The 25,445-nt window shown below is 40.3% G+C and overlaps 1 protein-coding gene and 1 long non-coding RNA gene across 2 annotated transcripts; both read right to left on the bottom strand.

Annotated features, from left to right (window-relative positions):
• Positions 1–3,599: 3,599 nt before the first annotated feature.
• On the bottom strand, positions 3,600–5,731 carry CIMIP6 (ciliary microtubule inner protein 6). The gene is given in 4 exon segments (XM_009669090.2): positions 3,600–4,315; positions 4,318–4,357; positions 5,403–5,570; positions 5,675–5,731. Coding segments are annotated over 4 exon segments (366 nt in total). The 3' UTR covers positions 3,600–4,214.
• A 13,232-nt stretch (positions 5,732–18,963) lies between these two features.
• Positions 18,964–23,124, bottom strand: LOC104140332 (uncharacterized). The gene is made up of 3 exons (XR_693291.2): positions 22,978–23,124; positions 20,822–20,966; positions 18,964–20,660 (listed from the first exon to the last, which is right to left on the bottom strand). It is a non-coding gene; the product is annotated as an uncharacterized lncRNA (long non-coding RNA).
• Positions 23,125–25,445: the final 2,321 nt, after the last annotated feature.

Here is a 25,445-nt window from a genome sequence, read left to right on the forward strand (position 1 = left end):
GCAAGTACTAGTGATTGAGTAAATGTGGTGGGGTGGGAAAAAGGGACCCTTGGAGCTGGAAGAATATGAGATTGAACTGGAAAAGATAAGATTTATATGGCAGGAGCGAGCTTTGAAAGCTCAGTGTTGCCCACAGGTTGTGATCAACCATATGGTGAGAGAGAAAGCTGTGAAAAGGACTAGTTACCACTCACAGCCATGGAACAAGTGGTGGGAAAGAAAGAACTTTTACACAATGCAAACAAAAGAAAATCTGCACAGTTCACAAACCTTAGCCTATCTGTCAGAATGAATAATATCAGATTTCATGGCCAATTTCCATGTAGCCTTCTGTCAAACCTAGCATTGTGACTGCCTTAGAGCAGTAAACAACTTTGTTCTACCGGGACAGCACTTTTAGCATGATGGAGTCCTAGATGATCACCGGAGGTCCTGGGCACTACACAGGAGAGGGGTTTATCATAAGATGTATATACCTGTATACCTGAAAATGCCTGGAACAACAAGGAATTAGGAAGAAGACTTATCCCAGGTTTTTTTTCTTCCCATGACAGGAAGATTCTGGCTGGATACAGCTGTGAATGTACACTGGCTCGTGCTTCCAAACTGCAGTGACTGATTGTTCACACAATTATTTTCCACGTTACTGCAACTGTAGCGCTGGCAGGTCTCAGTCCTGAAAAAATCTGCATTTTTTGACCATTAGCTATCCTGAGGCATTTCACGGGTAAGATGATTTTCACATCAGATTATTTCAAACTGATGGTTTTAAGACATTCTGGAAGAAAATCGTATTTTTTCTTTGTGTATTTGTATATTAACTGATTTGACGGTGTCACTGACAGAAAAGAGAGCTATTTTCAGAATATAATAATGTATTTTGTAACAAGTTCAAATTAAATGGAACTGAGTGATTTTCCATATGTACAATGACTAATAAAATACTTTCACTAATGCTTGATGAAAATAAAAAGTGTCATCAATGAAACATCTTCAAAAGGTAGATCTGATATAGAAAGGAAGATGTCAACAGGATTAAAATAGAGGTGCTCTCATGCTGTAAGAGGCAAGACAGACATTGGACTGTGTATTTAGAGTCTGATTACTGTGTATGAATTAAACTAAAAAACATGTAATACTTTTAGGAACTATTAAGCAGAGCCTGGAAACATTTACTCATGCAAGCTATGAGTAGCAATGTTACTCATGAGTAGAAATAAGTCACATGAGGAAGGATTTAGGCAGTCTGGCCCTTTGTATTGGAATATGAACAGTAATAAGAATTGTTGGCCATTTAAAAATTATACTCATTATAATGAAAGAAATCTGAACTTGTCTGTGGCATTTGTTGATTTTCTCTCACGTCTAAATTTAAGACAGTAAGTTCCCTCAGACTCCTCCTTTGATGACACAAGCTATAGTCCAACTTCTTTTTAAAGTGACGCTGACTTTCCTTTGACTTTAATGACAGCTATTATACTGCTTTAGTACAACTGGATAATACATATGCATAATGGCTGTTCTGTGGCAATAGATTTTCTGGTTTACTTTGTTTTGAACATGTTCTCTTCTCTTGTAATAGACATTGCTTTCTGATTTGAAATAGTGGTAGCTATGCTTTTAATCATATTTGCTCTATGTGGAGAATAAAGAATTAATTTATTCAGGAAGATGAGATGGCATTGACAGAAGCTCTGAGACACTTCAAAAGAGAAGGAAAAAAAATTCATACAATTTTTTTTTATTTTGGAAAATACAGTCGACATCATGTACTATATACAAAGAAGACAGTCCAGGTTCAGGTGTTTCTGAAGTGACAAAATTAAAGTTGGTTAGTGAAGACGCTCTGAGCGTGCATGAGACTGACGAGGCTTTAGAGATGCAGTGGCAACTTTTTCTCCATCATGTTAACTTATTCTTCCATTGATGGTGTCATGGTGTTTCATTCTTTTAAGACGCCTTGTCTTAAATTGCTCTTTGCAAAACTTAACAGTAAATAACACAGTATTGGATCACTGTGTGCATTATGTTAAACATAATGCTGGGCTTCCTCTACTTAATGTGAAAAATTCCATCCAGAGAAAGTATGTAAGACTGCCAGGGATGCAGAGTTGTTTTCTCCTTCTTTTGCTTTTAAGTTGTTTAACTAAGCGTATGGGATGTCCTAACTGCATCCCCTGCGACTAGAGAAGAGCGAACTTGCAAAGTTTTTCTGCTAGCTTTACTGGGGTATTTATATTCTACTGTGCTGACCTCTGGGGTTCAACATCATAACTTTATTTAGGATATGCTAAGTCCCAAAAGGCTGTAATTCATTTCAGGATTGGCCTCTTACGCCTAATTTTTGTGTTGATGTTTGTGCAGTGTATTTTAATTCTAACTGATTTTGCTCCCTCTTCTATCCACGCACACACACTTGATGAGGTTGCTCTGAATGGACAGCTCATCATAAGAAATCAGAAGTTTTAATGAACAGGATCAGGGAGAACCCCCACTATATTACAATAGAAACAGATCTGATCATTTTGGCAAGGTCTGTATCTACAGTTGTAATCTCTTATTAATATGGCAATGATAGTGGAAACTCAATAGCATGCAACTCATAAACGTGCAGTTTTCATTGATAACAACGGAAGCTGAGCATACGTAACTGAAGGCTAAATTAGAGCAGTTTCATACATTTTACTATCACCTGCAGAAAAACAAAGAATCTTCACAGCATACTATGTAGGTGTATGTTTTCATCTGAGTTATAACACAGGGGATATACTAATGCTACGTAAACACTATCTCAAACAAATTACACCAAAATGCCAAAAGATTATTTTCCCCTTTTTCTGTCGGTCTTTGAGAGGAAAATTTTTAGAACATATAAGTTTAGTAGGACAATTATAGTTAGAGCAATTATTATGTCTTTCTCAAAGTAGAAAGCTGATAGTTGATTTTTTGTTACTCTCACTGCAGCAAAAGCATACATTAACTCCTCCAGCATACACGAGGAGCCAGCATGAGTACTGCAAGTAGTAACTTGCTCTATCTATCTGCTTTATGAAATGCTGCAAGTTCAATTTTTGAGGTACAATTTTGAGTCTTCCTTACATAAGCACAAAGGGAGGAAACTGTTGGGAATGCCAGTGAGAAGTGCAGTGAACAACAAAATAATTCTCAACATTGGTAAAACTTGTCCTCCATTCTCTTGAATAATTCTTTTCTTCTAGCATGAAGGGAGAACCGAGAGTAAATCAGCTACTTTCCGGTTTCATAGGCCTAACAATAATTAAAAAATAAAAAAAGTCTAAATCTTATGCAAAAGCATTCTCTTCTCCCTCCGAAGGGCTTACTCCAAGGGTTTGTTTTCATTAGCGGTAGAAAGCAGTGACATTATTTTTGCATTCCTGTGAACTGCAGCAAATTGTCCCTCTTGGCTGTCATTGTTTCCTATGGAAGGAACAATGGCTTCCATTTATCACAAGCTGACACCATATGGCACGTGAAATCACGTTTCACACTGCAGCATCCAAAGAGATAGTGTACATCAAAAACATTTATATAAAATACCTAGCTATAAGTAAAAAAAAAAAAGGAAAAGTATAACCGATTAGAAAAATGAAGTACCTCCTGAAAAATCACAGCGACTTCAAATGAGCAGCTCTGAAAGTGTTAAGTAACTTAAAATCCGTCTTGCAGAGTGCATATAAACAAACAAGTGGAAAATGCTCCAGAGAAAGCACTGAAATACTGCCATTAAAAAAAAAGTTTTGATGAGCATATAGTTTTGTAGGAACATCAAAGTACAGTGCAGCTGTTGGTACATCAAAGAAGTATTGTGTTCCCTCCAACAATTCACTGGTGTCAGCTTGTGTTTGGTGTTATTGATAGCAGAACAAGCAAATGCACTGGCTTGCACAGTGACTCTAGGCTCTTTTTGTTTCAGTAGCTGATGGTGGTGTAAGTGTCCGCCTGTTTTTATGTACAGTAGGTAACCCACTCACTCATCTACTGAAGGATGTTTCATTGTAGGATATAAAGGGCTGCTCCTCAGCAGGACAGATAACATCCACTTCGGTTGTCTGAGAAATGCCTGAACTCTTGTGTCCTCTCACAGGAATTCTGGGGTATGCCTTGGCTATTTCTCTGACGTCTGGTTTTGATAAGTGATTTTCAGAGCTTAGTGTCTCCTAGGAATTCTGCAGGAAGAGACTGGGTGAGGTCATTCAGCTTTTCACTGAGTTTCCTTTCTCTGTTTTTGGCTGTTCTAGTGAACATGACCCTCTAGCACTCAGGAATATTTCTGTTCCCTCAGGAACTATCGACCACTCGCTGGTTTTATCTCTGTGCACACAAAAGCTCCATGTCGCTGGAAGGGGAAACAAGGTTGACATTAACCAGGGGAACATAAGCAGCCCGTAGATGCAGCTGTGAGCTGAGTTCATTTATTAGCTCAAGTGCTGGCAAAGCTAACACTTGTTTCTCGGCCTCTCTACTGGCCATCGGCCTAGGTCCGAATAGCCGAAGGCAATGAAATAATAGCTGGTTTGTCAGCCCATTTTATTCATGAAACGGGGCACGGCAGGAATACTTGGAAAGAAGCAACAAGTAAAAGAAAATGCATCTTATTTTCTCTGGTTCACAAGCATTCTGCCTCAGCGAGTGTGTGACTTGCATACAGCTTTTCTGGACGAGTCTATTCATATCAGATTTCATTTCTTGCTACATGGTTGCTATGGATACGATTCTGAACTGCTGCTTTTGTAGGCCAGGAGATTTATGACTGCATCTCAAAGGATTTTGCTCATCAGTGTTACACAAGACTTTTTTTCAAAGAAATAGAAGTGAAAACAAGACCTGTTTATTTCAAAATATTTCTGACGACTGAATTCTGCGCTTTGGGTGATCTGCCTGAAGTCTGTCCAGAGTCTGTTGATCAGTTCCCTGTTTATAGTGAATTGTTGACTTATAAGAAATGCATAACCATGCATACAAACACCTGAGAACCAAGGCCTGGAAAAAGTTATGGGTCTTTACTTAAAAGGCGGGCATCAAAGTACGCATTAGCCCTTATTCTGCCCTTACTCATTCCGGCTTTTTTGCGTGCAAAGCCAGTTGGGTTCTGTGAAGTCAGAGCATAAGCAGACTGCTTAGAAATCCAAATTGTGTGATTTATCATTAGGTTACTGTTTATCAAAACTACAGGAAGCCTGGGTGCTACAATACACACACACAAACGAAATGGAGCATATATAAGTAACACAAAAGAGTATATCATTAATATTAACTGCTGGCAATTCTAAAGCATGTGACAACATATCTCAGTATTAAACAGTCAGTCGGAAATTCTGGGATAAACTTACTCCTCCAGCTTCCTGGATGCTATTAATCATACAGGACGCACATTGTCGTACCTTTCCTCGGATGGGTCCATTAGGAGATTCTCTGTCATTGCACTGATGGCTAAAGGAGGTCTGTTCTTGTAGAATCTTTGGAAGACTTTTGGGTGTTCTAGGAGTTGCAAGGGAGCCATGACATAGACTATTGTTAGGGAGCGCTTGTACTACGTGGTCCAAGCTAGCCTGCACAAACGTGCCACGTGTTGCACAAAACACAAGTGATTGATAGCTTCTTTTCTTGAAGTGCTGAAGCTAATTTGACAGGCAAGTGAAATCACAATGTTTACCGCAAGGGAAGAGGACATGATGAGTTGGACAGTAAGCTGCGCTTGCACATATGTCATGGCAATTCAAGGTTTTCCTGAGAAGCAGCATTGCAGAAGTACCTGTAGAGCAGTCGTTTTGCTGGGGTGAGGATGAAGGCCACACAGGCAGATTTTGCAAGAGTATTTCAGTGCAAGAACTGTTAAGACAGAAAAGGCCCCTTAGATCACTTGGAAGGCGCTTGACTTCTTCTCGTAGTATGTTTCTTAGTGTTTTCTTATGGCTGTTTTACTTTTTTATGTTACCTGCCCCCTTTTTCTACAATCTTTTAGACAGTTTTCCATCAACACAACAATATTGTCCTATAAACAAACAAGAATAATTTTCACTATTAATATTTAATGAAACACAGACTGGCTGATCACACTGAACCATGCTTGACATATGCAGGCAGAAGAGGAAGGAAAAAACAAATGTCTAGCACAATTTAAATACCCCTAACCACATTCTTCAAAACGACCGGCAATTTTAAATTCTCCGTTTGAGATATGGCACGAGGCCAGATCCTCTCGGGGACAAGTGCTCAAAGCTTTCTGAAAAGCAGGACTGCTTAAAGTGCTTCAAGTGGGTCAGGCTTCCTCACTAGTCACTGTTGAAATGTAGGCCACTGCACTTCCATTTGCATACTGGTAACATCTAAGTTGTTGCAGTCGCTAGCACACACAACTCTCAGATAAATCCTGACTGTTGGAGAAGAGCTGGAATATTGTTGGTTTACTATTGACATCACTAGCATCGTATGAATAGACCCTGACTTCTTCCTATTCTGCTGTTGGGCCAAGATTTTGCCTACTGAAAGAGCCTATTCTTGCTGAACAATATATATTAAAATGAGGATATCCCACGAATATATTTACAGGTATCTATTATGAAATTAGAAAAAGCTTTAAAGATTTCAAAGCACATTTTCTCAAAAACACCTAGAGGAAACATAGTTGGCCTACATCAAGCTCTCTGCTAGTAGAGCTAGACTGCTTCTAGCAACAGAACTAGCTAGTTTAAGCACATTTATTGTGGTAACACGCACCATCATACAGAAACAGGGGTACATGGGCCCCATCTAGCAGCAAAGACTAGATCAGGTACCTAAGTCTTTGAGTTTGATAATCTAAAGTCCTTGTAAGAGAAATAGTGGAGGAAATGAAATATGCCGCTGAGAAGAGAGGGAAACGCAAGTCAGCAGTGTGAGTTCCTCAAAGTCAATGTAATTGACAGCCTGTGCTTTAGTCCTTGGATGTCAGGCATCTCAGGCTAAGGGGTGAGCATGCAGATCACTAAGTGAACAAATCTTCCAGTCCTTTTGCAAACTATTTGCCTCAGTGAGGTTGTGATTAACATCTTGCAGCTCGCTAGATTAGTATACAGTTAGTTTTGAGAAATACATTGTTTGAAGATGGTTAAAATGCTGAAAACGGATAGTTAGTACTGATGTGAGTCAGAAGAGAGAGTAGATCTGAACGTTCAAATATGGAGCTAGCAGTTTTGAGCCAATCATTATATATGCAGCAAGCCTAGAGCAATCTTAGGCAATGATATGTAAAAGCCCACTCTTTGGTTATGCGAGCTGCAGAAGGGGAATAATAATACATACTTACCCACAGGAATGTTGTGAAGATGAAGGTATTAACACTGTGGTTGTAAAGTATAGCATAGTTCCCAGATGGGAGAAACAAAAGAAGTACTACTGTTCTTATAGATGTCAAGTTCATCTAAGAAGTCCAGAAAAAAATACAGTTTGGAAGTGCAAAAATAAGTATTGAAGTTCCTACGAGGTGTGCTGGACAGCACGCCTATATATAGATTTGCAGATATTCATGCACCCCTAAAAGCTTTAAGCGTGTCTAGGGTTAGCTGTGAAGGTGTGATATGCATTTAGAATTAATATTCCTTCATTTGAATATAGAACAAAGTGAGCATTTCAGTGGAACTGTACATTGCCTATCCGATCCTGATGGAGGTGTTTAATAACTGAAACGGGAAATGCAATTGAGGAAGATTTTATAAGTCTGAAAAATAAAGTAATATGGAAATTTTAGTTCCCAGCTTTCATACTGGAACAGAGAGGTACATTCATATCAAACATGCTAGTAGCTGTGCATATACAATAATGCTATCCGTTCCACAGATTGTGCTTTCGCTGTGTCTGAACAAGACGTTCCTATAGAATTTTTGAAAGTTGGAATGATCTGTATTAATGTTAAATTTCTGGTCAATGAAATACAGATAAACTATTTTCTCTGTAGTCCTGTAAGATGCCATTTTTTTAGAGGTAAGATAGAATCTGAATTGCTCTAAAACACACATGAATAATGCCATTGATGAAATTGTGTGTGTGTGTGTGGTTCACATAAAACTGGTGAGGATTTTTTCCTCAGTATCTGAACATCTGCATGGAAGATCAAAAATACTTTCTAAATGAATTACTCACAAAGTAGGCTTGTTAGCTGCTGAATACATTATCTAACCTAATACGTTTCAGTACATTAGTTTTGCAAATTAATCTTCTATAAAAAGATATTAGTTCATTTCTCTCTCAGTGGAATTTTAGGCATTAGAAATCTATTCAGAATATATTATGTAAATATTCCAGTAGAGACCCTTAACAAGTTCATATTTCCTATAAACAACTAAAAAAACCGCTGCGAATGACTGAAAAGGAGAAAACCAAATTTGGCTCTCTGCTGTCCTTTCCCAACAGCGCAGGTCATCTTAGGAAGACGCGTGCATGCTTGTCGTCCAGCATCTTGTTATTTCACTCCTTATGTGTAAGAGTCTTGCATGAGGAGGACCGTAAGGATGGTCAGTACAGGACTCCAAGGCACTCCAGCAATACAGCTGGCAAACATTTCTGGAGTTAGTTAAAATGCTAACCTATTCCTTTTCCTAAGTTTAATGTGTGTGTTGGAGAGTGATTTGATATGTTCATTATCCTCAGCTGGAGAAGCCATATTGCTGCAGTGATTTGAATGACTCTGCCCACTGTGTCTCACAGTTGCAAAGTTTCTCTGGCTACAGAACTAAACGCTTGACAGTTGCTCACAATGCGAAAGAATGCATTTTGTAGAACCCCACTGTGAGATCATCCTAAAAGACTGGCCTGGCTGCGACACAGAAAGAAGTCTGTGTCTCTCTAACAACCTGCCTGTATGTTTTATAAATGGGATCACACAATACATGTACAACATTCACTGCAGGCTTTATATTGCTGATGTGGACACCTCAGGAAGGATGCAGCCTAAATTAGTCACAACCTTTGCTTCACTGGCTGCTCTGCTGGCGTCACTGGCAGCTTTGCTGTAGATAGCTGGAGAACTTGGAGAATACATTAAATCGGTGGCTCCTTCACCTGGTAAAAATGCCCTCTTTAGCAGTCTTTAACTTATCACCTCCATGGGATACCTTCCAATGTGCTTGATGCAGCAGAGTTAGTAGGGCCTTAGCATGGGGGAATCTGATCTCCAGAGTTTTAAAATTATATTAATTCATTTATGCAGCAATGTGTAACTGATCTGACACTTCACGAAAAACATGGGTTTGCTAGATGCAGGGCATCTCTAAAAACCTATCTGTTCAAAGAGCCTGCGTTCCAGCTGAACAACTTAACAAAACTAGATCTCAAAAATAGGAAAAATCAAATTATTTCTAAAGCTATAAATTAGTGCCAGAGAGTCTGCTGTCAACTGTCTTAGATGTTACAATACCTCTGCAGGGTTGGGTTAGAAAAGGGGGAATCCTTACAAGCCTCAGTAGGCACTAGCCCGTGCAGTTAAGTTAGCACACAGAACAGCACCAGCTATTCTTTTACTGGATTCCTTTTAAGGGGGAGGTGAGCCAGAAGGAATTTTTATGCATATATGCATACACAAAAGGACTATTTTTTCATCTACGCAAACTGGAACCATAAATTACATCCTGGATAAGTGTTCAGTGTTTATATCCTTTTAAGGAATACAGCCAGTTAGCACCCCACTTCCAAGGTATAATCTTCCATTACTGTTAGATGCTGCAGCCTGATCCCAGCCAGACAACTGGCTCAACACCAAGATCACAAATGTGCCAACATATGGAAACAATTGCTTCCCTTTTGATTGGGAATGACATATTCTGGGTGTGTGCACAACATCCCCCCATCAGTCATCCAAAGTGGTTCATTATTTGCACTTAAACTCAGTCTCAAAGAGAAGATCTCTAGAGTCTTTTGCGGAGGGTAGCAAAGAAAGATATTCATGCTCCCCAGAAAGCAAAAGAGCCCCTGCATGGTGATAGCTTGTTTGAGCCACAGCGTATCCTGACCTAGCCTGATTGCTTTTCTGTACGAGGCTGTGTTTCATGCACCAAAACTGATATTACTACTCAGCTTAATGCAACAGCAGCTAGATCTTGCAACTGCACTTGCGTAATGAGGCTGTGCCAGCTGCTATTCACCACTGGGATTCCAGAAATCTCCACATATTGACAATCTCAGCAAGTGAAGGGAGGGGAAAAGTTTAATTGTCCATATCTGACCTCAGACTGCATAGTTTGACACCAGTGACGGCCCATCTGTCTCATGGTTTAACACCAGTGATGGCCCATCTGTCTCAATGAAGTTGTAATAGCAGAAGGCCTGCGTCACCAGAAAAAGATCAAGAAGATTTTTGTTGAGCTCATGCGGCTAAACTGGTGATATCCAGTGCTTAATCAGGAGAGAGAGAGAGATCAGGGGGCAGTCTCCTACTGAGAAGTCAAGGAAAATCTATTTTAGAAGTTTGCTGGGCTCACATAAAGCAGAGAATAATGAAGAGAAACAAAAGCGAAAAACTTCCCTAAGAACTCTCAATATTAAGTGGGAAGACAGAAGAGACCTTGGTTTGAACTCAGTAAATACTAATGTTGTTATATATACTGGAGTTACTCTGGAGAGAGGCCTTAGCTATCCCAGGATCAGGCTCACAAACTGAAAACGAAATTGTAGCTCAGTGGACGTGAATGAATAATTTTTCATTCTCTTCAGTAAAGCCAGGGATTCATGTGAATGTTGGAAGCCTTCTGGTGATGGGACTATTTCATGTTAATGTAAACTTTGAAATGAGTTTTTCTATGGATTACAGAAAGTGAGAGGTTTTCACATAACAGACAAGTAGGCAGAAGCACATTCCAGCTGTAATATGTAACAGAGAGAGCAATGCAAATGCATAAAAACACTTCTGAAAGCTCTAAGAGATTTTAAACTGATATAGGCACTCCATTCTCAGTAAAAAAAAAATATACTGGGAGCAAAGCATCCAAATACTTCACAATCTGGTCTTAAGTGACTGTGGAAGCCAGGTTGCACTGTCTCTAGTGAGCTGGACTCTGGAGTTCAAGTTTCATTGAAATAAAATGGATGGTGCAATCCTCAGAAATCAAGACAATTTGGGAAATGGTTCTAGAGCTTCAGCGTCACTTAAGAGTTTTTGAAAAGATCAGCTGAGGCCTTAAGCGTCCGTGCTAGCTGCTGTCAGCCATATACAGCCCTACTTCTGGCTCTTTCTGAAACTTCAAAAGGTTGAATTCAAGGGAGAAAAAAGATCTTGAACTTGACCAACACAAAGACAGAGGCCATCAATGGTGCTTTTTGACAAGAGGAAGAGTCATGACTATGATTAAAGCTCTATATGTGCACTCAAGAGATACAGATTCATTTTCTGTCTGTATACAGACTTCCTGCAAGACCAAACACAAACCTCTCAAGGCTGGATTTTCAAATTATTTAGGCACTTTAAGACGAAGACAGGGGCCATGTACGATTTACAAATATATCTGTGCAGGCTAGATGTTTAACAGCACCTGTCTGTGTCCTTTGTGTTCCCTATCGGCGAGAAGATTACAGACGTCATCTCTTCAGATTGCAGCCAAGTTCTACCTTCAGCCATACACCCAACACTGCCATGTAAGTGAGTGAGAGGAGTGAGCTCGTATCTAAGGACAGGACTTAGCCCCAAGTAGCATAGGAAAAAGGATTTGCTGCATGACAAAAATAGGCTGAGTGCCTTGTCACATCTGACAAATGCCTCAGATGGCATAGCATAGATTTGTGGTGGTGCTATTAAAATAGATTGTATTTATTTCCACTGAATAAACTGATTCCTCATCACAGGTAGGTAGGTAGTCCCCTTCTCACTGGCAGTGAAAATGGGTCTCAGCATGAGGGCATATTAGGGAACTAACCCTTGTACTGTTTTGAGAATTAATTCCTAACGCATCCTTTCATAGCCGTTTGTCAATGACCTCTTCCAGGCTGGACTCTGCAAGGCATAGGTCCCCTCGTATGCACTTACTCACAAGAGCTGTTCGACTGAAAGGAGAAGGAAATGTTCACTTATTTAGAGCGTAGGTTGCCAAATCAGGCCCAAATCAGGCAGGGTGGGATGCCTGGCCTGTTTTTGGATGATTTCACTTACGTAAAATAAAATGAGATCAGACCCTCAACTAATGTAAGTTCATGAAGTCAATGGCCTCTGCAGCAGACAAGGGCCTAGGCGATAGCTCTGATTCATTGCTGCTGTCTGCCAACTGCAGCAGTTAATTTGTGGTCCTCTGCAGTAGTTAACGTGTTCCTTTAGAGCCTTCCCACATCTCTCTCTTTTAAACAGAAGGGCTCGAGGAACTGCATTTTATTTGTAAATACAAACTGTCATGAGTCACACAAAAACCACAAGACAAGACAGCTGATGAGAAACCAGCTTGCCTTTCATATAACAAAAGCTGACTGGCCGAGATGAAAACTCTAACTCATTCTGGTCTGAAAAATCCGAAGTGGGTGATTATGTTTTCCAGCAGATACTGTTCTGGCACAGGAGAAATATCTGTTGATCCGACTCTGGCTGGCAGACAGGCAGTTTTGGGGTGTGTACCACACAAAGAATACTTTCATTTTTTGGCATGGCATAGCATTGCTGAAATACCAAAGACCGTGGCTAATTAAGTGGAGTGATGGAACAGAATGATTTGATGATAAGATTTAATTGGTATGAACATTCTCATAGACCAGTTATTGTATCTGTCTGGGAGGGCCAGACATTCAGCTGCATTAAGCATTGCTCAACTGTAGCTGAAGGGGTGAAAGGGCACAAGGGTGCCCTTTACTCGTTCTTATCCCTGGGGCTGCTCAGCAGTTGAGTTTCAGGGGGCAATTCAGAGCCGATTGCACCAACCTGCTGTGGTCCCAGTTTGCTGTCGCAGCAGCTGAAAATCACCAGAATCAGCCTTAACCCCTTGCCCTAGCCATGCTGATTGCTGAGAATGGAGTTACATATGAGCCACTATAGCAGATCTGTGCTGCCCAGAGAACATGCCATGGAGGGTTGGACTGCTCAAGCTGCTTCCAACCAACAGGTGGAGCACAGATCAGAATCACATCAGTAACTATGTAAATGCTGTTGCTTTCAGTTTATTGCTTTGATATCTTAATAACAAAATTAAGTATCTTCATTTACTCATTGGGAAACTGCTTGGATAAGCCACTTGGAACCTGATAGAATGATATTTGCTTCAGAGCTTGGCTGACACAATAAAGTAGGCTCTTTCCCTTGATACTTTCTATTTGTTCTTCTACGGAAGCTTTCCACAAGTGTCCTATTTGGGGCTCCAGCATTACCAGATTACTACAGTCTGTAATCCTCGGGGATACAAACAAAGTCTATTTAAGTACTGCCACAAGGCCAAAATCACTGATCAAAGCCATGGGGCAGGACTTAGACTCATATTAGTGTACTAATATTGCCAGGGAAAAGAGCTTGCATTTCAAAGTGCTCTTCCTTGGACATGGGTGATCCCAGCATTCTGTGACAGGCCACTTCCATCTGCCTGGACACACAGCCAGCATTGCACGGACAAGCATGCCAAGAGCCTTCCTAGAAGAGCCTGAAGGATTTCTGTCACAAGGACACATATTATTTGTGACTAGCACAGGTTTCAGTCACCAGGTAAGGCAGTATGACACATGGAAGAGTATCCCAGGCTTCAGAATCATTTAGGTAAAGACAGACATAACCATAGTGCCCCAAAATGGTTTTAAATTTCACCACTCATCTCTGCAACAGCTCTAATTTGTGCTGGGAAAAGAATCAGAAACCTGAAATCGGCTCCCTAATTGTATCGTTCTCCTTTCACCTCAGTTCTTAGCAAAAACTGTCATGGTTCCAAATCTGGCCTTTTATTTTCCGCCACACAAGTTTACGTACAAGCAGCTAAGTCTTAAAACACTGTTTTATGAATAATTAATTTACATTTGGCTATGGAGTCACTGCAAAGTGGTCTACATAATTAAAAAAAATGAAGCTGTTATAGGTTATAGGTTAGGTTATAATAGGTTATAATAACAGCCATTCAATCTCAACACCAAGTGATGCTGCATTTCAGTATCAAAACTATCTACCTGAGTTAACTCACTGTATTATCTCTGGCTGTTTTCTTTACACTTACATGCTAACACTTGGATAGAGTCCCCCTTGAGGAGTCAAGAGTATTGATTTGCTGAAAGATTTTTGCTTATCTGTGTCATGCCATTATTTTGCTACACTTTTCTTCTCTTCTAGAGGAGAAAAGGAGCAAGCAGCTGCCATTCCTTCGCTGATGCACCTGCTGGTAGCTAGCTCTTGCTGCAATAGAAAAATACTTTTTTCTTCAGATGCTACTGTGCTTCCTTTGCTGCCAGAAATGTTGGGAGCTCCAGAATCTGCCCAGCCAACATCATTCTTGCTTCTGCCTTTGTGGTCTCTTGCAGGATGAATTCACTTCGTCAGTTACTGGGGAGAAAGAGCCCTGAACTGACAAGCAGCTCTTCCTTAAACCTGGACACTAGGAAATTGTCCCTCTGCTCAAAGAACTGTCTCCTTTCTTTCTTTTCCAATGCCTATAATTGGCCAGTTTTTTGAAGGCTTTTAGCACTGTGTATTCTCTGGCCTGTTCCCATCATTTCTCAGATTGTTATAAGATTTCCGACTAGGGAGCCCCTCTCTCCAGACTTTAAAACCTGTTAGCCTGCAGAAATTGAATGTCTCAGAGCATCTGACTAGTATTATTCTCATTTCAAGTATATCAGGCTATGCTAGTGGAGAAAATACATTAGGCTGTTAAACAGAACATGCTCTGTTGTGTTTCACAGTGTTTTCTGACATTAAAATGCTCCTTCACGTGACAAATCATTTTTTAGCGGAAGACAATGCAGTTCAGCCACAACACAGACATCACTGTTCTTCAAGACTGCTGCTTGCCACCCTGCTATCTTGGACTACCACTCGGCAACAGCGGCACTCTTTTGATCCTGGCATATTCAGTGAGGGTGTTGGCTCATCAACCAGTTGCCTCCTCAGAATAAATATGCTTGGAGTCAGGAAATGTAGGATTGCAGCTGCTCTCCAGCAAATTCTCCATGTAAAAATAAATGACAAAAATCACAGTAGCAGCAGTCTGAGTTGGCTTGCTGCTAGTTCAGTGCTATTAGGCACATAAAAGGACATATTTACCAGCGCTGCTCTTCCGGCCAGTCAGTTCACTTCATGCAGCTATTATAGATATGCTGCTGGATGCCTCCTTTCCCCTCATGTAAGACTGATTGTATAGAAGACTTAGATTCCCAGAAGCCCTACTTGCAGACAATAAAACCTCAGCCACTGTGCTGAGAAAACACTAGTAAGACACAGAATCCATCTGGGCAGTTTAAAAAAAAATGGTCTAGATTTGCTTGCATTAATTCATTTTAGAGATGGCTGGAGAAAAGGACAAGAGAATTTGTTCTGCCCACCAGAGCCCAGGTGAGAAAGACCTTCACTAACACTGTGTAAGTCTCCTGCTGTAGGAAGTGCAGTGTGGCAGCTAGGAGAAGTAAGCACAAGGTAGCAGGATGTTCAGCCAGCTAGTAGGGACACCGCAAACTGTTGTCTTCTGACAGCAGAATTCAGTCAAGGTCTCCATATATTAAGAATAGTTGAAAGATGGTTCTTATAATCTTACAGCCTCCATATGTATATTTTTAAAACGGAAGTATTTCCTGCATGTGATTAGTTTAAAAGGTTTATATTTTACATGCCAGAAAAGGGGTGGTTACTACTACAGTGCTATTTAATGCCTCAACTCTGCTAACAAAGGCATTCAGATCTTTTAGCTATTTACTCAGGATGGTGAATAGCCAGAAGGAAACACCTCCAGCGATCTCAGTAGGCTTATTCTTAATATATGTTGTTGTAAAAGAGACAAAAATCAGATCTGCAGACAGATGCTCCCCATAAAGCGGTGCCTGGAACATGTGTGTTATTTGCTATTTCTCAATATAGACACAAAATAAAAATACAACTTAAAAGTCTGTTGACTTACAGATGTTTGATGGAGTACGCAGTGCAATCCAGCCAGATAGCGTTACTTAATGTGAGACAAAAAGCGTTCTGCAGGCTCTTACCTATCCCATGTGAAGGCTGTGGCTGACTGCTAAATTTAGTGGGCAAGAACAAATCACAGGCTAGTTTCTGAAAATCAATTCTTCAGGTGCTCTGTTTGTCATATGGTGGAGTACAATGATACACACGGGACTCCCCAGCTGGCCACCAATGATGATCTAAAATCAGAAGAAGATAAAATTCCACATACATAGTTAAACGTAAAATAGTTGTTATTGTAGTGTTTCTAAAGTGTCCCCTCAGAGCTCTGTCAGTTCCTTGCCACTACTGCTAAGCCCATTCTGACTCCTAAGACTAGCTTTCTAGGGAAATAAGTCATGTGGTTACATGAGGACCCAAACTCTTTCATTTTTACTGCAAAGCTCTCTCTTTATGCATGCCATGTAAATGAGTCACAAATCTTCCTGGATCTTCCACACAAGTGGTATTTGCATATATTCAAATTGTTTCAAACTGCTATCCTACATCCTTTTCCCAGCTACGGCACTTAAGAACTAAACAGGTGTCTAGACTAATATTCACACAGTAGCAAAAATTGTAATAATTTATTTTAGGGCGAGGGGGAAAAACTATGCAATATGCCACAGTTGAAGCTCATATTCAGACCTAGGAATCATGTCATTATTTCAGAGAATCTAGGCAGACCAAAATTAACTCAAAATGTCAATCCTTCAGCTAAACCAGTTCAGAAATATCTGATAGAGAAGTTGATGTTATTTTTGTATTCTGTAGAGTTCCAAAATATTTTATCAAGGTGTGTATCCAGAACAGTCCCTAAAAAGAGTTTTCCTTATAAAGTGTTGTCTCTCTCTCGGACATACTTTCTGTATCAAAGCTATTTTTAGCTAAATCACAAGTAAGAAAAAGAATAGTTCAGCTATATCAAGATCTGTAAATACAAAGCAGGCATTTAGAATAGGGGTGATGTATGAAAATTTCCTCGTTAGAAACCAGTAACTGAATCTCACTTGTTCTCTCTTTCCTAACGTTTGTTCACTAGTCGATTCACCAAAGATCAGAGCGCTTCACCCTGCCTCTGTTCAGCTTAAGTTCATATCCTCAGAATATGGTTGATCTGAATGCCATATTCTTATACATCTACGGATGCTGTGAGTATCTCGTTCCACTGAAGTCTTTCATAGAGTAAGGTATTGGTAGCACGAATTGGGGAAGCAGAATTTTCCAAGCAAAACTCAAAATTCTTTGTTTAGATCGATGGAAAGATCACTTCTGAGCATAAAGACAGAACTCAGTTCCACTGAAACCATGTTTTAAAGAAGTGTATAGCCCTCATGCTGGTCTTATGCATAAGGGCATTTTTCTTGAAAGCAAAATCTACCCATACGCCCATTTAAGAACCATTTTCCTTTCTTAATACTAGCACATGAAACAAAGCAAACTTCAGGAAACTGTGACCTAAAGCAAATCAAGACTGATTTAACCTGCATAGGCAGGTTTTACTAATACTTCTTCTAATACATCTCTTCATGACTGGCTACTGACTGTACAGACAATGTAGAGGATCAAATAGAGGGTGCAGATATTGTGGTATCTAGAGCTAGCAGACTGGCTTATATAAATCATTTTAAATCTTAATCCTAAATTGCTAATGTTAATGGGCTCATTCAGATGTTTAGCATGCTTTACTACTGTTATTTTATGTCATATATATATCTGCTATATTAAGTGAAAAGGTTCATGCCTGCTTTGTCTTGGTGTCTTTTGTTTCCATATAGCGTATTGGTTCACTTAGGAACCTTAAGTTGGAAATAATTGATGTTGCATAACGCGGTTGCGGATTATTGCACCACTCTGGTGAATGTGAGCGGTGGGAGAGATATACAATCTCTGTTGACAGCTGTCGTACATAGTGCTGGCATGTCAGTATTAAATATCCTAAAAGTATTTGGGCTGAAAGTCAAAAGAAGACAATGAAGAAATTATTGCATCCATATATGCACTCTACTCTTTGTTAATAGTTAAAAATATTCACATCAAGCAAAAGAACTCAGTAGGCCACATATGATATTATTCAGCGCTCTGAATCCAGAATATGGTTTTAGTACAGTTATTCTGGTATGATCTGGGTGAAAATTCCAAATAGTAGATTCAGTTCTCATTCACACTAATTCTTACTCCTGAGTCATACTAGAGAAATCAAGGTCAGATTGTACACGCAGGTACAGTGAAAGAGTTAATGTCTTGGTTTTGTGGCTTTTGAAATTAGGATTATGGCTCATTCACATCTATTACTTGATCCTGAGTACATAAAACTGGGCTGGGTTGCCTATTTTTGAGATTTTCAAATAATGCACGGTATTTTATTCCTCATTTTTTCATTTCTGCTTTTTTGGTGCGGCCATTATGCCACTACAGGTCTCTCTCAAGTTATAATGACTTGCTAACAGTTAATTTCAAAGGTTTCAACTGTTCTTATTTCGTCAGTTGCTTTGGACACTGATTAGCTCAGGTCTTCATTGCCTCAACACTTTTTTTCTGATTCTGCTTGCCAGTTGGTTTCTTTCACCTTATCTAAGGTGAAAGCATATTTCCCAGCATCCCCCCATCGCCTCTCTGTGACTCTTCTCAAATACTCTCTTAGTCTCCTGCTCCTTTTTCTTTGCATTGTTCCTATGGTGACGTCTCTAAACATATTATTTACACACCAATAATATGCAGTTACCATCCTCTTTTCTATCCTTTTTCTGGACTCTATCCTTTTGCTTGTCTCCTTTTCAACAGAAACCAACTATCAGCAATGAAATATGCAAGTTACAAAAGGAAATAGCTCTCTATTACAAAATACTCACCCAGCTAATTCAATCATTTCAAGGAGGTAGTGAACTGTGCTTTTATTACAGTGATAAACAGTTAATACAACTGATACTTAACTATACAGTTAATGTTTAAAAAAAATAATGCTCTCCATCAAGGCCAAACACACTTATTTCTGATAAGAAGGGAAAGGCCTTATGTACGCTGCATCTTGAAGTCACGGACAACAAATAAACTTCACATGCCAACATGGCAGTTACTTGTCTCAGAATATTAAACTGACACAGAGCCAATAAGAAGTCATGTTGTTAAGTTTCCAACAGCATCCTTTTGCATTGAAACTTCGAAGTTATTGTTAGTCTTATCACTGTGCCTGTCATATAAATTGGGCCCTATGTTAGCCAGTAGACAAATACACGATGGAAGTAGTCTTTCACCTAAAAATCTCATCCAGTTCTCACAGAAGTAATTTATTCCTTTGTCTTTGATGGAAGAGCAGGATCAGCTCTCTGAAAGTTTCCAGAATGCTTTAATGCTACATACCAATTCCACTTATGAATAAATGTCTTTAACAGATTTTATTGGACTCAATAAAGATCACAGCTTTTCCTTCAGTAACTTTCTGACATACAGCTACAGCAGTGCATGCAAATTCAAGATTGCTTATTAGGCACTTCTGTTTATAAGTAAGCCATGCTTGTGCCTATTTATATTTAACAAATCTATTTTTTATGCAATATACACAAATTCTTTTTTTAGGACCTCAGGAAGACAGTGTTGGGTAGGACATCCTGGTCATTCAAACAAACCTGCTATTACAGGCAACTCTGCCGTATGATCCCATTTATGTATTCATCAACTCTATCTTAAGGTTTTGCCCATTACTCCTATTCCAGTTCTACCAGAGCCTCTCTGCTCAGAGAGTCACAAGCCTTCTCATTTTCACTAATTGATTTCCTGGGCCAACAAGGCTCCAGTCATTCTTAGTCAAGTATTGCCCTGAAGCTAAAATTGGTTGTTCTTTCTGCAGGGAACCTGAGTGCTTACCCCAAAACATAAACAGAAAGAGCAATGAAATTCTGTAATTCTTTTTTTTTTTTTGGATAGGTTTAAAAAAGCCTGATTCTCTCAGTCTCCTCTCACAAATTAGGCTGTAGAATCGCATGATTATTGCACTCACCCCAGCTGAACCTGCTCCAATTCAATTTCTTGAACATCTTGTACGTTCCTGACTGTCGGAGCTGTACACAATGAAATGGCACTAACACTTCTCTATATCTTCTGGGAATATCTCACACAGTGCTCCATAGGACTGGATATTTCTATTGCTATAATCTTTCAGGTCGTTCTCTGACCTGTTCATCACCGACATCTCTCCGCATGATGTCTCTTAAATAAGCCCGTTTCCTCTTTTTCCCAGTGTTATTGATATCGAACATAACACAGACACATGCGTGCATGCGTGCATATACACGTATGTATATGTGTAAGAGAGTGTGTGTGTGTGTGTGTGTGTGTGTGTAGGTGTGTGTAGATGTGTGCATGAATTCAGTAACATTGAGCTTGATGAACTCTCGAAAGGTCACTTTCCAGTACAATTCATTGTCTCTGACTGTTTATCAGCTCTTCATCCATTTTCCAGTTCTTGAACCAGGGCCCATATTCTTTAGTTTTACTTCTATGTTCTCATGTTACCCAGGAATTGCTGCATCAGTTGCTTGTAAATTGAGGCTGATTAGTGCTCTCAGATTTTCCTTGTCTAGAAAATCAGAAATAGGAATAAAATTACAAGTTGGTCTGGTACTGTCTATTTGAATAAGTGAAATACCGGAAAATACTGGAAAAGGTAAAGCAGGAAATTTGGCGCTGTATTATGTTATTTCTTTTTGCATAATAACCTGGATATAATACAGATATTACCTGTGTTATCTTCATGGGTAAGGAAAAGAGCTATAAGAGGCTGTCCTTTCTTTGGGTTGACAGTCCTTCACTCCATTAGTTGCTGTCCATTTTCTAGCCCTTTCCCTCATCAGTTCTGAAGGTGCACAGAAGTCTCCACAGAGCTCTATGGATGGAGAAAACGCTACCATAACTGTGGCCGCACATACCCAGATCACTGGATAGAAGCCCTTACCTGCATGCCATTTCTAGATGTACAATTGGACCCTGAGGTCTGGCTCAGAGACTAGATTGTTCTGCCCTGCTTTGTTGGCTTCCTCCTGCTCCATAGTAAATCACTGGGAATTCAGTGATGACCTTTGTGGAAGGCAGAGATAATGAAGTGCAAGAAGCTTGGTCAATAATCTGCTCACTGATCTACCAGCAGATGTTTTTTCTTTTTTGTGTGGTACTCATCTCTCTGTGCGCTAAAGAACAGTTTATTACGAAGCAACCTTATAGCTATGGTTGTACATGAACACAAAAGAATGCAAAACGGATGAATGCTTTTATGCCAACTTTGAGCCCTCAGATTCAGTGGCAATCTGTTGCATCCTCCCTCTTCAGGCTCTTCCAATGGCCTCATTTAGGAGAGGCTTGGCATAATAAGAGCACCTTCAGAGGATCTGGGGTTCATTTGTGGCCACTGCTTGCCAGAGGTGGGGATTTAACAGGCCCAAGTTTCCACTGCAAAACTAACTCCCCGCTCAGAATATCAGTATTAGGTGTGGTAGGCAAGATCTCAGCAGACCTAAGGAGGATTATTCTGCAAGATTTAATGTGACTTGGACTTGAATTCCTTTACTGTAAGGCCCTGAATATTTTCAACTACAGTTAATGATATCATTGTAGTAAAAAACTGGAAGAGAAGGAGGAATAAAACACACATTCCTATACTTCCATAGGAAAGACATTCTTAGCCAAAGTTCCCAAATGTAGTTGATTAGCATGAAATGGTTAAGGTTATTAACGTTTATATTTCTTTAGTAATGCCAGAAGAGGTGAGACCTGTGGCATTTAGAAAAACACATAAAAGATCTTATGAAAGCCTAATTTGGGGAAGCAATGAGGGAGGCAGGAGCTTAGCTTTTAATCCTGTAATGAGGGACGTGCCAATGGAAAAAAAAAAATCTTTTAGAAGGCTTTCCCAGGAAATATCTCACTTTATAAGATTAATTTCGTGTAATGTCCCCATCCTTTGGAGTTTGAAAGCTCTTTGAAACTGTGTTTATCCAGTGTATGAGTAGCTAAATAACAAAAAAAGGAGCAAGAAAAAAAGAAAAAAAAGGTACAAAATAGTTGGTTTGATGGAGGAAGTGCCTTTGAGAAAGATAGCCATGGAGAAAAGGCATCCCAATGACAAGCCCCAAAATGGTACTCTTCAGTTTGGACCTCAGCTCCTACTTGAATGATAAGGTCTATGGGATAAACCCTTTCTTTTCCGTTCTGTGTTTACAAACTGCGTAGTGTAATGGGACTCAGATCAATTCCTGGCACCTATAAATCCTACCACAGTTCATATAACAAAAGCTATTGTAAGAGACCGATACTTTCCCGTATGCTAACCCTCATCCAAGACAGTTACAGCCTTTCTCAGACCTGTCATAATACCCGCACAGCCCAAGAGGAGTAGAGCAAGCAGATGAAGTCAAGGTATGTCTCTGTGGCCTTGTGTGGTACCACGTGCAGACAGCCAAGCTCGAGTTCCAGAGGAACGGCAGTCTTAATAACCTGGACAACTTTCCCTGTTTCTCAAGAGAGCTAAATAATCAGGTGAAATATCACTGCCAAGAACTGCTTTGCACACACATACCATGTACTCTGAAGACCCACATCCTTATATATCTTCCATCCCAATCTCCTGATTTTGCCAGCCCTCAGGTGCCTGAATCGCTCTCTGCACTATACCTCACCCTTGGAGAACTAAGGACCCCTCAGGTAATGACAGGGAGCCCAGAACCAGGGGGTGCTCAGGCTCTGCAGAACTCCACCCCCTAATGGCACTATGCCGCTTCATGTGGGACCCAAGACTAGCGCATGGGGAGTCCCATCAGGACCATCCCCTTTGATGAGTCCCATCAGGCAGCTTTAGTCCTGAGAGCTTAAAGCTGGGCCCCTGCACTAGCAACAGCACTTACAGCAAGTGGGGAGGTAGGTGCCGTCCTCCTGCGGAGCATGCAGATCTCCAGGATCTGGTATATGGTGCCTGGAGCAATCCAGACAAGGTTTGCAAGGAGATGGGGGGTGATGGCTCCAAAGACAGCATCCGGCTCTGCTTATGCAGAGCCTGGCTATTAGTGCATAGTTGCTAGGAGACCCCGGAGGCAGCGTGAGGCAGACAGCCAGCGTGGCAGCGTCTGTGCTGGCTCTGCCAACAAAGGCTTTGGCCCAGCCTTCTCCTCAAGGCGCCTTCCCCTCCCCTCTCCTCTCCCTTCCCCCACTCACAGACACTATTGGTTCATATCTTCACTTCTTACTCTAGCCTGAAACCCATGGGCAATAAGGATAGAATTTGAGATCAGCTCAATACTGTGCATTAAGCAGAGGCTTCCTATTGGTCTGTAAGGAAACATTTGCTGAATGGAGACTGTTCATGCAGAACACTGGTATTGTAGAGAGGGGAGAAATATCTATTGATTGAGATAAATGGCCTTGACAGATTCTGTTTCTCCCTCCTCAGCAGTCAGGGATGGAATCTAGGATAATACATATGTTCCCTGATCTTACATATGTTGAGTTGTTTGACCTCACTGTTTTCAGTTCTTAATTCTGGTTAGTTGCACTACTATTTTGTAAAGAAGTCAGTGAGGCTACCTTCCTGCACTCAGGTCAGAAACTCCATCACCATCTAGTTTCTTTGACATTTCTCAAGTGGCATACAGGTGCTTGCAGCCTGGGAAAAACAACCTCTGTAGACTATTCCTTTTATGATTCTAGTTCACATCAAGATCAGAGTACAAGAGACACCTGGCTACTGTTTCAGCTCCAAGCTGAAATTAGTTAAAAAGGAAGAATCTGACCTCCAGTATGAAGTTACTATAGCCAGGCCCAGTTTCCAAGACATTATCACAGACAGATTTAACTGGCATGAAACATGATTCCCCTCATGTTTGCACTGTCCTTCTGGAGGCTACTCATCCTGACACTAGACAACTGCAGGCAGTACTTCCTTCAGAACCCTTATTTAGTCCTGAGAAATAAGTTTATCTGAAAAAGAAGCAACAATAATGTTATGTTCATGAGAAAAAGGGAACAGATGAATTTTATTAACAGCTCACCTGCAGAAAAAAGGATTTTACTGGTAGATTTTCTCAGCACAGACAGGGCCACAAGTTCAAATTTTCATGTCCTCTTCTTCCCACAAAGACATCCTGAAGAGAAATAACCATACCCTTTCAATGCTAGGAGGGTTTGGGTTTTTAACTTACTGCCAGCATCTGAACCTGAAGAAAGTGGCCCTTAACATGTCACTGGTGCCACCTGATTACAGGTTCTCTCAAAGACAGAATTGTTTGGCCCCTTGCAGAATCAGAACGGTAGCATTTGTGTATGGGTGCACTGCATAAACCAGCACTGCGTTCAAATTCAACAACAAAGCCAAGGGGGAAAACTGTGCAGTGTATCTGTTCCAGGAATTAAAAAAACAATAACTTTCTGAGCTTGGTATCTCATGGAAGGATTTAGTCATAGTTTCCTGAAGAAAAGGCAGAATGGTAGTGAGGTGGGACATGGGGTTCCCAGTTGTTTGTTGGTAAGCCAATTGTCTCTGAAAGCATTGTAGGTTGCGTTCAGAGAAAGATTTAGTGGGGGCTCTGGAGAAGAAGGAGGTGGGGCTCATTAGGGAAGGATAATTAAGTTTTGGAACTTTATGATTCTGTGTCTATTTACTGTAAAGTGGGTTGAAGAAGAGATAAGATGGGTTCATAAAATTTTATTTTCTTGGATTAAACGCACTCGGCTCTGACCTTAAACTAATTTAAACTGGTTGGTCAATACTGAGATTCAGTTTCCCTACTGTTGTGCACTCTTAACTTTTTTAATATCAATGTTAAAATTTTCTTGATAATGAGAGAGAAGAGCAATTTGAGCAGATGCAAACCCACTAAATATCTATAGAAAAAAAGTCACAAGCTTCATAGAAAAGCTTTCAGACAGAAGGAAACTAACTCTAATCAATAAGTGACAGCTTCACTACTCTCAAATGGCTGCAAAGGCTGCCTCTTTCATTTGCGCCATTGCAAAATGTGCTTGCTTGAGTCACCCCTTGTAGAACAGACCAGTCCAGAACTACCTTTTATCTCTCCTTAATTATAATTATAGCGTATGCTCTGCCCTGGTGATGCCCATGCTAGCATTTTCCTTATGGAGTGGTTATTTTAAATATTTGTAATTTGGCCATTACAAATTGCCACTCTTTGGAGTGTGTGCTCCTAAGCCTCAGCCTGCAAGAAAAGCAATGTACGGCCTGCCCTAAATGAGGAGAATCAGATGTACTGACCCAAGTAAAGTTTTGTCCTACCATTTTCTTACTTCAAGAAGACTAATGTGAAAATAAAGACCGTATTAAATATTCTTATGCAAGAAAGGATTTTAAAGTGAAAGAGGA

Source organism: Struthio camelus, chromosome 3 (assembly GCF_040807025.1).
Source record: "Struthio camelus isolate bStrCam1 chromosome 3, bStrCam1.hap1, whole genome shotgun sequence".
In the NCBI taxonomy this organism is placed as follows: domain Eukaryota; kingdom Metazoa; phylum Chordata; class Aves; order Struthioniformes; family Struthionidae; genus Struthio; species Struthio camelus.